Source organism: Electrophorus electricus, chromosome 3, assembly GCF_041902795.1.
Source record: "Electrophorus electricus isolate QZ-2024a chromosome 3, ASM4190279v1, whole genome shotgun sequence".
Lineage (NCBI taxonomy): Eukaryota > Metazoa > Chordata > Actinopteri > Gymnotiformes > Gymnotidae > Electrophorus > Electrophorus electricus.
In genome coordinates this window covers 38,942,962-38,957,988 of record NC_137499.1, presented here as the reverse complement: position 1 = coordinate 38,957,988, position 15,027 = coordinate 38,942,962, and the positions used below count along the sequence as shown (strand labels likewise).

General features: G+C 42.1%; 3 protein-coding genes across 9 annotated transcripts; all 3 read right to left on the bottom strand.

Moving 5' to 3' along the window:
• Positions 1–80: 80 nt before the first annotated feature.
• Positions 81–4,586, bottom strand: rnf25 (ring finger protein 25). 3 transcript variants are annotated; one of them, XM_027015682.3, is made up of 10 exons: positions 4,445–4,586; positions 3,967–4,038; positions 3,715–3,811; positions 3,142–3,209; positions 2,975–3,044; positions 2,825–2,896; positions 2,524–2,673; positions 1,581–1,670; positions 1,105–1,242; positions 81–980 (listed from the first exon to the last, which is right to left on the bottom strand). In XM_027015682.3, the coding sequence occupies exons 1-10, from the start codon at positions 4,459–4,461 to the stop codon at positions 189–191; spliced, it is 1,566 nt and encodes a 521-aa protein (XP_026871483.1). In that variant the 5' UTR covers positions 4,462–4,586; the 3' UTR covers positions 81–188. The 3 variants fall into 3 exon arrangements, with proteins under 3 accessions (XP_026871483.1, XP_081567646.1, XP_081567647.1); XM_081711520.1 differs by having other exon boundaries at positions 1,105–1,239; XM_081711521.1 differs by lacking the exon at positions 3,967–4,038 and having other exon boundaries at positions 4,445–4,505.
• A 44-nt stretch (positions 4,587–4,630) lies between these two features.
• On the bottom strand, positions 4,631–10,618 carry si:dkey-16l2.16 (ras-related protein Rab-35). Of its 2 annotated transcripts, none has more exons than XM_027015688.3 (7): positions 10,393–10,618; positions 8,237–9,040; positions 6,506–6,556; positions 6,269–6,392; positions 6,018–6,142; positions 5,376–5,500; positions 4,631–5,173 (listed from the first exon to the last, which is right to left on the bottom strand). In XM_027015688.3, the coding sequence occupies exons 2-7, from the start codon at positions 8,289–8,291 to the stop codon at positions 5,024–5,026; spliced, it is 630 nt and encodes a 209-aa protein (XP_026871489.1). In that variant the 5' UTR covers positions 8,292–9,040; positions 10,393–10,618; the 3' UTR covers positions 4,631–5,023. The 2 variants fall into 2 exon arrangements, with proteins under 2 accessions (XP_026871489.1, XP_026871491.1); XM_027015690.3 differs by lacking the exon at positions 10,393–10,618 and adding an exon at positions 10,079–10,386.
• Positions 10,619–10,759: 141 nt separating this feature from the next.
• Positions 10,760–14,878, bottom strand: thoc6 (THO complex 6). Of its 4 annotated transcripts, none has more exons than XM_027015687.3 (13): positions 14,770–14,878; positions 14,402–14,493; positions 13,887–13,951; positions 13,608–13,711; positions 13,381–13,418; positions 13,237–13,285; positions 12,967–13,038; positions 12,745–12,847; positions 12,408–12,457; positions 12,248–12,310; positions 11,871–11,981; positions 11,414–11,542; positions 10,760–11,254 (listed from the first exon to the last, which is right to left on the bottom strand). In XM_027015687.3, exons 1-13 carry the CDS (start codon positions 14,782–14,784, stop codon positions 11,174–11,176), a joined length of 972 nt encoding a protein of 323 aa, XP_026871488.2. In that variant the 5' UTR covers positions 14,785–14,878; the 3' UTR covers positions 10,760–11,173. The 4 variants fall into 4 exon arrangements, with proteins under 4 accessions (XP_026871488.2, XP_081567655.1, XP_035385014.1 ...); XM_081711529.1 differs by lacking the exon at positions 14,770–14,878 and adding an exon at positions 14,066–14,247; XM_035529121.2 differs by lacking the exon at positions 12,248–12,310.
• Between the last annotated feature and the right edge of the window lie 149 nt (positions 14,879–15,027).

Sequence of the window (15,027 nt, the reverse complement as noted above, 5' to 3'; positions counted from 1 at the left end):
CAGCAGGAACTCCCACTGATTTGTTCAGAGGTAGCGGGGAGTGCATTTGATACAGAAACAGACATAAACCACCCTAGTGCTTAATTAAGCAAAATTTTATTAGGGGTACAGTTATGATGGGGGTAGGTACAGCAGGTAAACCAGGGAGGGAAATGTCCTTCTGTTTCAGCTCCTCCCTCCTCCCACTGTCATAGAAGCCCCTCCTTCCTAAACTCACCATCAGTTTTCTGGTAAACTCCCTTTCCAGTGCCTCTGAGAGGCCTGCCCCCTCTCTGAGGCCCACCACCTCTGTGAGGGTTAGCAAAGCCTCCAGCTCTAGCCCTGTAGCCTCTCCCACCACCGTGCTGATATATGGTCCCAGCACCATGCCACTGGGTTGAGTCTGGGGGGTTTCTCTCATGCCGCTGGCCATGCTGTGCTACCAGTGGGCCATGCCTCCTGCCTCTGTCCTGAGGGCTCCTTTCCTGCTGTCCGTCCGTCAAGATCACCCGAGCACCATCATCTGAAATGTTTGAGTTCGACTGGCATATTGGCTGCTCTTGCTTAGAAACGGAAGGCTCTTGTTGTGTGGCAACACAGTCCTCCTGTTCTGGCTTTACAGACTGACTTATCTGGTCTCTGTTAACTCCCAACTCGACCAAAGGTCCTATGCGTTCTATATGAGAGCCATTGTTCCGAGCGGATAAACCATCCTCGACGTGGTTGCTCCCCGCTGAAGAGGGCCTGGGTTCAGCAAGGTCATCAGACTTGGTGGGAGACGCTCCATGAGGTGTGTGTCTGCCTCTTCCTCGGCCTCTTCTTCTCCTGCCTCCTCTTAAACCCCTGTGGTACCAGCTACCATGAGAAGACTGGCGCAGGGAGGAGGCACAGGTGAGCTCTGCTCTGGGGGCGGGGGTGGGGTTCTGTGCAGGACCGGCAGACTCACTGGGTTCAGAGCTCGTGGCATCATAGCAAAGGGGGTCAGAACAATCAGCGGGAGCCTCAAGGACAAAAGCAGACATGAAATTCTAAGTTCTGACTTGGCATAATAGCAGATGGATAAAATATACATTTAGGAGCCTATGGGAAAGTTAGGAAAGTGAAGCTTTCCTTTTCTGAACTTACATCATTAATGTGGATGAGGAAGCGATTAGACTCAGCCTCAGGATCAATGACGCCACCTTTTTCTTTCTGACGTTCCAGAATCTTCTGGAAATTTGCCCATTTTCTTTTGAATTCAGCACGTACCGCTTCGTCATCCTGCTGTGGGAGACAGAACGCCCACATTTCAAATGCACGCAAATAAACACGCATGTGTGACCTGACAACAGCATGTGACCAACCAGGCTGCACACTGCTGTTGCACCATGCAGCCAGACTGGTTGGCACCTTAGTCGGCTAACATAAGCCATTATAGAAACTTTATACACAACACAATGCCACACTGTTGCAGTCCACTGCTTGGCACTGCACACAAGAGTGACATTGTCTGCTTGACATTTCCAAGAGTGACCCCCCCGTACCACACACAGGCTTGGCAATTTCTGAGTGAGTATGTGGGTATCCTGGAGGACTGTGCCTGACAGGCCAGTGCTCCTTACCTGAGGGAAATTTGGAGCAGCTGAGGAAAGCAGGGTGTTCGCGTCATACGTCAACGGCTCTCGGCACACAGGACATACCACGAAAAGCTCCTACAAGAGAGAGAGAGGGCGGGGGTTCTGAATGACACAATGAGCAAGGTCTGCAGAGACACATGACCCTGTGTTATATACAGTCGCCTATAGTTTATTACTGTAAAACAGGTGTTTGTGCATAGGTATAGTTCTAGCTGGGATGATGCACATCCCATCCCATGAGTGCACACTACTCCCACTACCTTTAAGGGGTGCTTGGTTGTAGGCTGAACTGCACCTGTGGCTCTGTGTTTAATGAGGGCCACAGCTGTCCTTATTTCTTGTTTTGTTGGCTCTAATGGTCCTGGGTTTTCTGTCCAATGGGAGAGGTTAGAAAGGTGATGGATGTCTAGGCTGAGAGAAGTCAGCTAGGATTTTGCCGGCAAGCTTCATGGCTCTGCTGTTTTGCATGTCCTGATGCACCAATATCCAACATCCAATAAGCCTCTCTGCAGTCCTTACTATGCACTGGTGTCATGATTGCTGTGTAGAACCATCAAAGCCTCTGGCAGATTTAATTTTTTCAGATGCCTTAGAAAAAACATCCCCTGCTGTGCCTTCATAGTGATGGAGATATTCTTATTGCCTACTCCATTTCCCTATAAAGCCGAGATCGGCTGGAAGGCATCCTAGGTCACACCTCACCTGTGCTCCCTTTTTTCACAGAAACTGATGAATCCACAGCGGCTGTGTATTCGCTGGGCTGGTTTATTTAAGACTAACTTCACTGTTGTAACAACAGGCTTATTGGGTTTGAGTTTTCACTTATATGTCTGCTGCGACTCCTAAAAACCAAAAAGCCCAAGAACCCCGACTCTTCCTGGTTCTATCTGTTCCTCCAGCCTGTTTCCTGCCCCATGCCCTGTGCTACCTCCTCATCCTCCACCCGGTTCCTGCTCTTGTCCTCCTCCAGCTCCCTCTCCCGCTCCCTCAGCTCCACCTCTGAGTGGGTGACGTAGCGGCCCAGGCAGTGAGAGTGGAAGTAGTGATAGCAGCTTGTTTTGGTGAAAATCTCTCCCTCCTGTTCCAGCATATATTGATGAGGAAAAACAAACACAAAATATAATTTTATTGGTCATTTGATTTCATATATGGGCTAGTACACACCTCAGTAAAACACACAACTTTTATATTTTATATATATAAAAATATAAATATGATAAAATGGCTACCTTAAAACCATACAAACAGATGACACAGTTTCCATGGGGAATGTTGCTTTCTGTCAGAATCTCTTTGGCTTTCTGTAGTTAACAAGAGACAAAGGGACTGAGAGTAGCACAGAAGTGGCACAGGCAGTGTGTGAGGGGAGCAGCACACACCTCGATAAGCTGGTACAGCACTGGCATCCCCATGCAAGACTCAGTTTCCACCTGCAAACTCTGCTGTAAACTGCAGCCATAAAGACATGTAGGAAAGGTGGAGATGGGTTAATAATACTGCATTTAAAAATGCAATCATGCAGAGCCCTTTAAAAGTGCCCAAGTACCTGTGCAATTTGTCATCCGAGAGACCTCGCGGATTATGAATTGAGATGCAAGGGGAGGAAGTGGGATACTGAAACAAAGAAAAAGTAAACTGTGATCGACACCCTTGATGCACAGCCCTCGACTCACGGTCAGGTTAGTTCATCGCCCACAGTATTGATGAATGCCCATATTTGAACTGGATGCCTTTTGTACTCCTCCCACATATCACATTTTAATCACTTAAAAAGTCTATAAAAAGTTACAGGAATGTAAAATGCAACAGTAATTTCAAAACAGCTCAGATAAACACTTACTGACACTATAGGTTTAAAGACATGTCCATGAATGTTAAACATTGTCAGCTTTGTTAACTGTTTGTGTAGCATATATAAACCTCTACATCAAAGCCACTTCTGTAGAATTGTACTTTTTTATCTACTGTTTCTGTTTTTAAGATGTAACCCTGGCCCAATGCCCCATGAATAAATGTAATTTCCTTGAAAACATTAACACTCTTATTTGAAGAATGAAGAACAGTAAGGGAACACTGGACTTAAACAATCAATAATATAATTATAGTGTTCTACACATGCCTTGGAATCCAGGTCCAGCGTGAGTGTAAGACGTACAAACTGGGACAGGCAGTCCTCTCCGGTAGAGGGGTACAGGACCAGACTGACTTCCCATCCTCTACAGAGAAATGTCTGCATTTTTACCTTTCCACTCATAACAGATTGCCATAACGATCAGACAAAGAGTGCTGAGTGTACAAACGTTTTATTTCTAGTAGATACTGTAGCTAGGTAGCTTAGTGAGGTAGGTACTAGATTTACTAAGACATTTACCCATCGTCTTTCCGTGTGACACTCAGTTCGTCCAGATAGATAGACTGCAGCACCTCGATTTCAGACAAGACACTAGAAAGTAATTGCATCATACTTATTTGTATATTCTACGGGGTAAGATTCTGCTGACTGGTCAGAAATTCTGCCTACCGCTAGTTTCGTCACTTGTTGAAGTAATTTAACATACTTACAAGAAAATAATTGTCATCTTAGCCTTAAACATGCTTAGTGACTAACTAGAAAATCGCCTGTTTAGCTAGCTAGAAACATAACAGAAAATAACAGCAATGTAGCTAGCCAGCTAACGTTAATTAGATGAAGTGAGGTTACACCTCAACTATGCAGGTAAAACATTGGTAAAAACAACTTTTTTTTTCTTTTTTTTTTTACAATACGAAAAGCAGAACATTAACACAAAAGCCGCAAACCAAAGACCAGAAAATAACTAGTTAAATAGCTGTCAAGCTAATACACTCACTCGTTCTCGGTAGCCATATCGCCCTGCTGTCCGTCTACCCAAGATGTCCTTGGCGACTGCAGGCGCTACAAAACAGTTCCGTGCGTGCTCACGCCTTCCCCACACAGACTATTTTAATGAGGTCACTTGACAGATTATAGAAACGCAGACAACTAAAAAAAAACCCACAAAAAACCAGAGACACAATTACAGTGCACCTTAAATTTTTATTTCATTTCAAATGATTAATGTGAACAAATTACTTGGCTCACCAACACATCTTTTGTCATTTGACATAAAACCAATGTTCTCATATTCAAATCACCACATAACACTTTAGGACTGTTAGTGTCTTTCCATGATTAGACTTCTAATGACTATGTAATATTCTGGGCTGTCAAATCCATTTTAGTAATAATTACATTGACAGAGATCTTTATAAAAAGAACAAAACAACACCCTATACATTATCACACTTAACAGTGGCAGTCCAGTCCCTCCCTGTCCCCCTTCTCAGTGCAAAGTTAAGCAAAACTATTTATTTATTTTTTATTTCCTGTAATCTGCACTGGCTGCCTGCAGGTGCTGCATGTGGCTCTCTCAACAGCACTTCTTTCCTCTCTTTCTCCGCTCACGGTCCCTGTGAGCGTTGATGTGAACCGTGTCCTTCTCCCTCTCTCGCTCCTTCTCTGCTCGGCTCTGGCTCTGTTTTTTTGCGCGCAGGACCATATAGGTAAAGGCCATAAACATCTGGGTGGGGGGTTGGGAGATTTATTATTGTGAATACAATTATTCACAAGAAAAGTCACAAAATTACGTGTATAGGACATCGGTTTGATGAAAAATTCAGCTGTAATGTTCTACATTTCATTGCAACAGCTAACTTGAGCCTCTCTCAGCTCAGTACACTTACAATACCAAGTCTCTACTAAGATAAACAAACAAAAATGACCTCTTCCACGTTGACATTTTCTTTTGCGCTGGTCTCGAATACTCTGACGCCCACTGATTCACCAAAACGCAAAGCATCCTGGGTGTCCACTTGCTTCTTGGAGGGATCATCATTTTTGTTCCCAACTGTAAGAGAAAGGGAAGGTGAGACCTCACTAACATGGTCTGAGACTGCCCTGTACATCACATGTTTATGGAGTATGCTGTACTGGTCATCACCACCTTACTCAGTGCACGGAAAGTTTATTTCTACAACACTGTTCATACACAGCGACAATTCAAAGTGCTTCACATACATGAGCTGCTACACAGGTAAATATCACTATTGATTTAATTTGAGAAGTTAAAATTAAAACAGATGATTTAAACAAAACTAATTTCAAATAGAGATGTAAATAAACCAGTAACTGAAAATATTAAAATATTTTAAAAAATTCTTAAAATATTAAAAGTGCTAAAAGTTTACATTAAACTTGTAAATGTTGAGATAAAAGATGAAAAAGAGAATAAATTAAGAACTAAAAAGTGCATTGTATGGCTGAAAATGAAAAGTTCAACGTGCAGTGCTTCTCAACAGCCTGTGTGCTCCGTTTTTGGTTTATTCTTTGTAAAACAATATAATGTCAGCCATCTGGAAACTCACCTAAAATTTTACAGACATTATCACAGTTCTGGGAGATTTCGTTCAACCACCTCTTAACGTTAACAAACGATTCTTGATTTGTGACATCGTACACAATAATGACCCCATGGGTGTTCCGGTAATACCTGTGATGAAGAGAGGGAGAAGTAAACCATGTGAGATGCTGTCTGGGAATAAGGTCGTGTGTGTCAGTATATTGTGAGCTTTGGGCATGTCATGCGAATACTGTGCTCTTGTCGGGAACTGCTTACGTGGAAGTGATGGTGCGGAATCTCTCCTGGCCTGCTGTGTCCCAGATTTGGAGTTTTACTCTCTCTCCATCTATCTCCACCGTCCGAATTTTAAAGTCTACACCAATAGTGGTTATATAACTACCTATATAGGACAGGAGCGGTGCAAGTTACATAGTTCTTATAACAAATAAATATAAGTATTTATAATACAATATAAATTATAAAATGACATAGTTCTATATTGAGTAAACTTACCAGAAAAAGAGTTGTCTGCAAATCGCAGAAGAAGACTGCTCTTCCCAACATCTGCAACAGAAATGGAAGGAGAAGTGTCTGAGCAGTTCAGTGTTCATCCCCCTAGCTGGAAGTGCCCTACCCCTACGTCTAGTCCTTTGTACGACTCCAACAGCACACTCATGACAAGCAAATAAAGTGCATTACAGTAGTGATCACTTCATAAGGTACGGCTGCTCCATAGCAGTAGAGTACACCTACTCTGTGGTCCCAAGAGTTTGCCAAACGTTTTATAGTCAGCTCCAAGCTCCACGCCCTCAATGCCGGCACCACTACTGTACCCAGAGGTCAGCTGACTGACTGTACCACAGTCCTTTGCTCTGTGTGTACTCTGTCAACCTTTGTTGGTGAACCCTCTCTCGTGCGTGGCCTAGTTTTGACCCAAGAGCAGGTGTTAGCTGGATGCTTTTAATATACACGCAACTGTAAATATGAAGTAAATTGATATACATATGTATTCATAAATAAATACTTTTTTTTTTTACACAACAGTTCACTTATGAAAAAGGTCATAGAAAACATGATTGTGCAGATAAGACAACTTGAGTCTATTAAGTTCATAAAACTTAGTAGACTCATAGCAAAACAGGTAGAGTAACAGAGTAGGTGTATCTAATGAAGTGATCAGTTGGACAGACCTCCATTTTCAGTGGACTGAAAAACAGCCAGATTTATATAAAGCACCTCAAATCCAAATAACCTCTAAATGATGTTTTTAAGAAACAGATTCGATTAGTTCAATCTCTAAACACTGAAAACTCAAACAGTTAGGACAAAAATATCCCATGATCTTGGACAACGTGTACTCTGAATTAGTGTGAAGTGAGCAGCTGCTACATGTTACATCTGCTGAGTGTGGACTGAAATGGGAGCTGGAGAGACTGCTGCTTAGCACGACGAGTGACATCTTTGCCTTGGCTCAACATTTAAAGCTACAATGGCATTTTAATGCCATTTGTTCCAAAAGAACAAATAAGCAAACAAACAAAAACAGATTGTGAGAACAAAGTTGTAACACTGAAAAAAAAGAAAATCATAAATGAATAGACTAAAGCTACAATATAGAAATAAAAAAAATTCAAGAATAACTAATATTTCTAGAAAAACAAATCACAGAAAAGTGTTACAACTTCATTCTTGATAAAACATAAATAGATTCATAAATCAAAATGGATGTCATTTTTAAAATATTGCAATATGTTATTTTATAAACAATTGGACCAAAAGGCCACGATATGAAGCTACTCAGGATAAATTTCACTGCTCTGCTCCACACATGTCCATATTCCTAAAGCAATGAGCTCTCCTTTATTGCTGAGAGTTAAATCTCAGGGTGAGTGTGAGAATTACTCATTTGTATTGCACTCAGGATGGGTTGAACAGCCTCACACAAGCTGGTTTCACTTCCTTTTTATCTCCAGCTTGCAGTTTACGCAGTGCTGCCTGATGATGACGGCATTCAGTTACAGTTGGCACACCGTTAGAGTAACTATCAAGATGAAGCACTATGAGGAAATGGCCCGACACTGTGTAATGCATGTGAGAACAAGGGCGAACAGGTTTTGAGGAAGCAGACGGTGTTAAAAGGGGAGTGAGAAAGAGGTTCTATCCTGCATTGGAGTTTTTTTTTTTAAACCAGCAGTTTCAGAGTGGAGAAACTTAAGAGTGAATAAGAGTAGAAAACAAACTGACTGGAGTCACCAATGATGAGGAGTTTGAAGAGGTGGTGGTAGTCCTTTCCCGCCATTCCTTAAAGTGTCCTGAGCAAACGTGTCCAAGCTAGAAAAAAGTGTAACAGCTGACGGTTCTGTCACGGCTCCTGGTGTCCGTCACTCCTCTCTGACAACAGCCGTTTTACATCCGAATGGGAAGGGCTTTGGTTAATTTAGTGTAAGCATCATAAAACTAACACATAAGGGTCAATCCAGTTGATTCCAGACTTCCAGTTTAAAGCGATCCAAGAAATTCCAGTTCATTTGTGGACATAAATCAGAGAAAGATAATCTTTACATTAAATGGACACATTACTATTAGAACAATTTTTTTTGTCTGTATTCAGTGCAAAGTCCTTAATTCATTATATCAAGATGCAATTAATTCTCAGCTCTAGTCCCATCAGGCAGACAGATATAAGGATCTAACTGTTCAATATTGCTTTAGCTCTTGCTTTGATTCAAACTATTTGAATCCTGTACTGCTGCTAACAAAGTAATCTGCTCAAAATGCTTGCTTGCATATATCACAAGTGTTCAGTGATGAGTTTTAGGGGAATCCAGTTTTCCAGTGAACGCGTGTGTTGTAAATGTTGAGATGCCAAGATTGGTGATCTCATCCTAACTTCTCACTAACAGAAAATCTAAAACTAAAACCTCTTCCTCTGAGAGGGGGAAACCTCATTGCCATTCTCTTTGACTGTCCTAATGGTTTCTGTGTATATTCCCAAAACTCCTCGGTGAAAAATGTACAATGCACAGCAGGTCCAGTCCTCTTGCTCACCTTCAGTGAAAGAAACATTAACACAATTAGGATAACTATTATACGCTTAAAAAAAGAGACAAAATGGCGAAAGGTATACAGAAAAAAAGTATAGTAAACACATTATATTGTGGAGATAACCATGTGGAATCCCGGGACCCCAGAACAGCAGCTGTGGCACTAAAATTAACTTTACCTACATTGTGTGACCACAAACCCTGCTCTGATAAACTCATTTTGGTATCAGAACCCCAGCTTTACGCGCTGCTGACTAACCTGTATGGGAGGCACTGTAGGTGCAAAGGGCACACTGTATGGTCTAATACCAATGTATGAGCGGACAGAATCAATCTGAAAGTACTCAAACAAAACCCAAGTAACTGATAACTGGAGACTGCAAACATTGGGGCGAAGTCTCCAATAAACTTCCACAAAAACAGGAAGGGCCGGACATTATCCTGAATTTTCACTTTCAATTTCAGACAGTCTAAAAACCTATAAGGGTTAAGTGACATCTGGGGGAGAACCCAGCATGCCAAGATAATCACGACATTAGATTCGTTTATTTTTCTCCACGGTGTAAATCAGTGCACAGAGTGAAAGTAAAATCTGGCTATTGCTATCTAACCAGCAAGCTAGCATTAGGTCGTTAATCCAGGGCAGCGCATCTAAAAAAAAAAAACATGAAATGACTGATAGAATATTTCCACTGTAAATTTTTTAAACAAATTTGTTATGACAGGAGTAAACCCATTATTACCTAGTATGCTTTCCCCATAGCAGACCGGAATAGGGGTAAGGTTACATCAAAGCAGAATTTGGTAGCAATAGTGAACTGCGGGATTAGGATGATTGTTTTTTTTTTTTTACATAGAAAAGCAGAAGTGATTAATTGAAACGAGAATACTGTTAACCACAGATTACGGTTACAAAAGCTCTTAATTTAAAAGATAGTTAAACTATATCACGTAAATAGCTGGACAACACGAGGAAAAAAAACAACTTTTACTAAACCCAGGAAAACTAAATTATGATGGTAAATCAGACGAAAGGACACACCTGAAAGACATCCTATCCAGTTCCGTTAAACTAGCTACTTATCGTTATATCAACAAATGCGAGGAAGTTAATCAGATTTTCCACTAGTAGTCCCGTGTTTGTGCACATATTTAATTTAAAAAAAACGACGGTTTGTAAACAAAAATAGCTATCTTGCCAGCTAACTGCGATTCAAAACATTTAGCTCGAGAGCTAGGATAGCTAGCCTAGCCGCTCAGCTAACAGATCACTTCCCAAATTAGTCACAAAATATCATTAATCTGTTGTTAAAAACAAGCTAAACCTTATTAACGTTAAGCCTCATCGATGCTCACCATCCAACCAAGTATGATTAAAATTCCCTCTTTTGTTGGCTACTGAGTTGCAGACTGAGGGCGGTGTTCCATTAGGAGTGAAGTGCAAGCACGTATGAAGAAAGTTGGGAGTCTCTCCGGTGCTTGGCCGCCCTGCCTGAACGGCGAGTCACTGCAAGCGTCTTACTGCAGGCGTTGCTCTCCATCTGCCGACGCTGCTTTCTCCACTGCTTTCGCTATTCATCAATACGGACCCAAAAAACCCCAAAAACCCCTCATCACTCCACAACGTAAGAGCATTATAGTCCCGTCGTTACTTAGAAAAATTCCTTTGTACTGTATTCAGGTCTGGAATGCACCTCCAAAGGGAGAAAAAAAAAGAACAAAAACGTGTTAAATGTTTTTTTATTATAAAAATAAAATTTACATTTCATCTATGAAAGGACAGGTGTATACTTGCATTTCTGCACACAAGAGGATCTTCCTCTTAAGAAGAACTAAAATGATGAGAAATGCACAAAAGTCATCTGCATTGGTCTGGTTTTCTAATCCAAAATCTTTTATTTGTTTTTCTTTTTTTAAAAAAAATCCAAAATGGGTTTTAGATCTTCGGGACCTTGGATAACGATTAGATTACAAATTAGAATTAACATTAGGGACAAAGTAGTGGTTTGGGTTCAGATCAGGGTCAGGATTAGACCTATGTTTAGTGTCACTAACATAGGTCAACATTTGGTCCTCACAAGGAAAGGTAAAGGTACTATTACAAGCGAGTGTGTGTGTGTGTGGGGGGGTGTTGGTGTCAGAAAGACAGAGAGAAGGCTCTGTAGGAGAAGTTGGTGAAAACATCGATCTGGTCACTACTGCCTGCAGTTGTCATTACCTGCAAAATAAATGTTAAAGTGAGAAACATCCCACACTAAACGATTTATTAACAATTACTGACAAGAGTCTGAACTGCAGTATCAAGCACTAAAGAGAGTTGAACCAACACAGGGATTAGGTGAAGACTGGCTTGTTTCGTGATGCTGGGACCACTCACCCTGTGTTCATTGCTGTTGAGGTTCAGGGTAAGCGTGTTGAGTGAGGGGGAACTGGACGGGATCTGAGCCTTTACGGTGCCTCCCGGAACACAGTGGGACACGTACGGCCCCTCGCCTACTGTCAGGATCTCCCAGACGCAGAACACAGAGGAAGACAAAGATAAGCTGCCCATGTTGCTGGTGCTCTCATCACCTTTGTTTTCATGTTAGAAACTATAGAAACTAGAACTCAGTCAAGAGCTTGGTGAAAGAAAACACTTTTACTATTGTAGAAGCTGTGGAAGTGCCACCATCAGTCACAATGGTTTATTTTTAAATAATTCTCCATAGTGGCAACACACCCAAATAAGAACTTTTTCTTTAAAAAAAAAACAAAAAACCTGTATGTTGATGTGTGTGTATGATTTGATTACTCAGGACCTCAGGATACAATCATCACACAAGGACAGGCCTTACCAGGTCCTGGTAGAAGACAGCCTCTCTCTGGCAGCCAGCTAGAGAGAAGACGGAGGTAGGAGACATGGAGCGCAGGTGCCAGAGAGAGAGAGCCGGGCCTCCTCCACAGAGCTAAAGAAGAAAGACAAAAGAGGGCACGTGCCATCACCAGCATTCCATCTGTGACCCGAGCGCTTACGGAGGACATTCCTGAAAGTAAGTGGCCTATGAAGGCCTCCTCGTTGTGAGTGATGCAGTCATCTTACACAATGCAAAAAACAGCCAGACAAGTCTAAACCTCTCTACAGGCACTGAAAGCACGCATGAAAGTCTGTCAAATGCAAACAATAGAGACAACTGTCTTCACTGTCCAACCAAACTGGACACTTCCTGCTTACCATCCAATCAGAGTCTGTCGTAAGGCAGCCAATCCACTTCCCAAACTGGGGGCGGGTGCATTCCTAGCCCACCAGATGGAGAGGAAGGAGAAAGCCATGAAGCGCCGTTCTTACAGCTGTGTCTAATATACTGCATGTGTCTGCTTATCAATGCTCTCACCTCATACTTAAATACCTCAATACAGTGCACCGTTTGGCCTGTCCGAGCGTCTGTGGAAGGGCAGATTGTGTCAGTCAGCATACAGATAATATCTACTATGCTATTTCTGGATTTTTGGCAGACTGGATTTTGAGCTGTTTTCCCTCCCCCACACTATAGATACTGATCCTGAGATTCAGTAAAAAGGCTAAGTTTAAAGAAAACATGTAAAGAAATGTTTAATTGCTACACAAAAATAAGCAATTAGCAGCCCTCAATCACCCATCACTAGTTACACCTAAATATGTCACAGACACAAGTAATGACTTCTGGAGACACTGGTGTGCTATTAACTCACCCCATATCCTGACCGCCCCATCCTCTCCACCTGAGAGAAGCTCCCCCTCTCTCTCCCTGAAAGACAGGCAGTGGATGTAGTCTTTGTGGCCCTGCAGTACAGACTATAGACAGAGGACAGAGGAAAAGATGTGAGCAGCAACACACTCAGCATAGCTGGTGCTGTATGACACTTTAACAACACCCTGTAGTTAATATGTGGGAATATTTGCTCTGCTCCAACCTTGAAGGTCCCGGTTTCCATATCCATGATGTGAATGTTATTGTCACCCCCGCCAACTATCAAGCTGTTGTCCTGCAAGACAATGAAGGTGTCAGAGCCACAGATGGCCGGCACGTATGGGTGAGCACGATGCCAACCGACTCAAAACAAATCCTCAAATATGACAACTAATAAAACTAACATGCTGGTTTTTATTTTTTTTACTAGGGAAAAAATACATAATATTTTTAAACATAATACAATGAGCATCAATCACATTAATGGCCTTACTTTTGAATTGACAATCATAGCATTGATCTCTGGAATCTCAAGGCTGGTTCTAGAACAAAAAACATTTCAGACACATTTAAGACAGAAGCAAAAGATCAGAGTGATGTAAAGCTCTCTGCACCAAAGATTTGACCAGTGACTTACTTATAATTGGGTCTCCTTGTCCATAAAGCTTTGGTGCTCTGTGGAGTTTATAACAAAGACAGACACAAATAACACAAAACAGTTAACCAAATCACTTTTATGTACCTCTGGTGGGAACTAAATTAAGAAATTCTACACATATTGCTCAAAACTGGCCAGGAAAAGAGCTGTCATAATAAGAGTCCTATCCCAGTCACAGACAGCTGGTTGACGATTTCATTACTTACCCTCTTGGTGAGCTCAGCCCAGCTCCATGCACTGATTTCACCGTTGCCCGCACTCAGGAGATGCGTGTCTGTGGAGATCAGGGAGAACACAGGGCCCTCATGGGCTGGAAGGACAAAAGGACACAATGTTTGGACAGAGAGACAGACAGAGATCAGCCATTACACACACCATTAATCCAACAGGACCTGAACTGTGCCTGCCAGGCAGTGAGAGCTGGACAAAAGTAAAGCTTTGAGATGTAAAGGCAGGGCTACTTTTAAAATGAAGAAGGTACCAACCAGCAAACGTGAGAATGGGTTTCTGACTCATGCCTGTTGCGTCTGGGCTCAGAGCAGCGGACAGGCTGTGCGGAAACAGGGCAACAGTCCAGAACGCTCAAAAACAGTGAAGGCATCAATAAAGTGTGTGTGTACTACACAGGACACAATACGTCACGAGGCAGTTAGAGCAAACACACCTGCTAGATGAAGCTTTCAAAAAAGTTAAACGACAGAACTCAAGATGAGATGAGAACTCCTCAATATGGCAAATAGGGGTTGTAAGCAAACTGGACGAATGTTTGCAAATGTGGCCATAGCGTCATGTTTTGAGTTAGACTCTCCAGAAGTGCATTAACAACATGGCAAATCTATCTCGGCACTTTAAAGAAAAGAAAAAAAAAACGTGTTCACAGTTTATTAAATACTGATGGACTACCGAGCGTTCAGTATCTGAACGCTCTGAAACATAGATCTAATGAATTTAATGCACACCGGTGAACTGTAAGGTTTTGATGCAGTGGCATCTTTCTCACCTGAACACAGCGATCTCTCCGTAGTTATTACCAGCTGCCAAAAAACGACCGCAGGGGGAGAACGTCTGCGAGAACACGGACATGTGGAGAAGCTGGGGAGAGATGCGCAAGCCGTAAACGAAACGAACAAGAAGCGACTTCTACAACTAATCAAGGACAACGATGATTTTACGTTTTTTCTTGTATTTCTTAATAAAGGACTAGATATGCTAGCGCTATGTGATAGTATCAAAGTTAGCCTGCTAACGTTCACTATACCAGCGATCACTAGTTAGCTTAGCGTTGACAATATTGGCGCTTTTGTCTTCAGAGGGTACCTACAAACTCCTGCCTTCGGCCTTCCAAGGAAAACAGCATACAATATTTACCTCAACTGGGCCCATTTTTTGTTTGTTTACTTTAGCAGAAATCAATATTTCGAGCAGTCGGCTCACTAAATGTTCGTTCACCGCTTCGTGCCTAGGAAAACTTCGTTCAAACACGGGCGCACTAATATGACGTAGTATGGACGTAGTATTTAATAGGCGCTTCGCACGTTAACAGGAAACTAACGATAACATTAATATTCTAATTATTAGTATATAGATTAACGGGCAAGAAGCAGAACCGCACTGAGCACAATACAT

Bases quoted from the DNA above. Each gene is read 5' to 3' on its own strand.
- thoc6 (XM_027015687.3), bottom strand. The intron at 13,039-13,236 runs GTAAGGCCATTA...ATTGTCTTGCAG, and splicing joins CTATGATTGTCAATTCAAAA to GACAACAGCTTGATAGTTGG. The intron at 12,848-12,966 runs GTTGGAGCAGAG...CTCTGTCTATAG, and splicing joins TGGAAACCGGGACCTTCAAG to TCTGTACTGCAGGGCCACAA.
- si:dkey-16l2.16 (XM_027015688.3), bottom strand. From the start codon at position 8,291: ATGGCGGGAAAGGACTACCACCACCTCTTCAAACTCCTCATCATTGGT. The intron at 6,557-8,236 runs GTCAGTTTGTTT...TTTCTGTTGCAG, and splicing joins CCTCATCATTGGTGACTCCA to ATGTTGGGAAGAGCAGTCTT. The intron at 6,393-6,505 runs GTAAGTTTACTC...TGTCCTATATAG, and splicing joins TGCAGACAACTCTTTTTCTG to GTAGTTATATAACCACTATT.
- rnf25 (XM_027015682.3), bottom strand. The intron at 2,897-2,974 runs GTGTGTGCTGCT...TGTTAACTACAG, and splicing joins TGCTGTACCAGCTTATCGAG to AAAGCCAAAGAGATTCTGAC. The intron at 2,674-2,824 runs GTAGCCATTTTA...ATGCTGGAACAG, and splicing joins TCTGTTTGTATGGTTTTAAG to GAGGGAGAGATTTTCACCAA.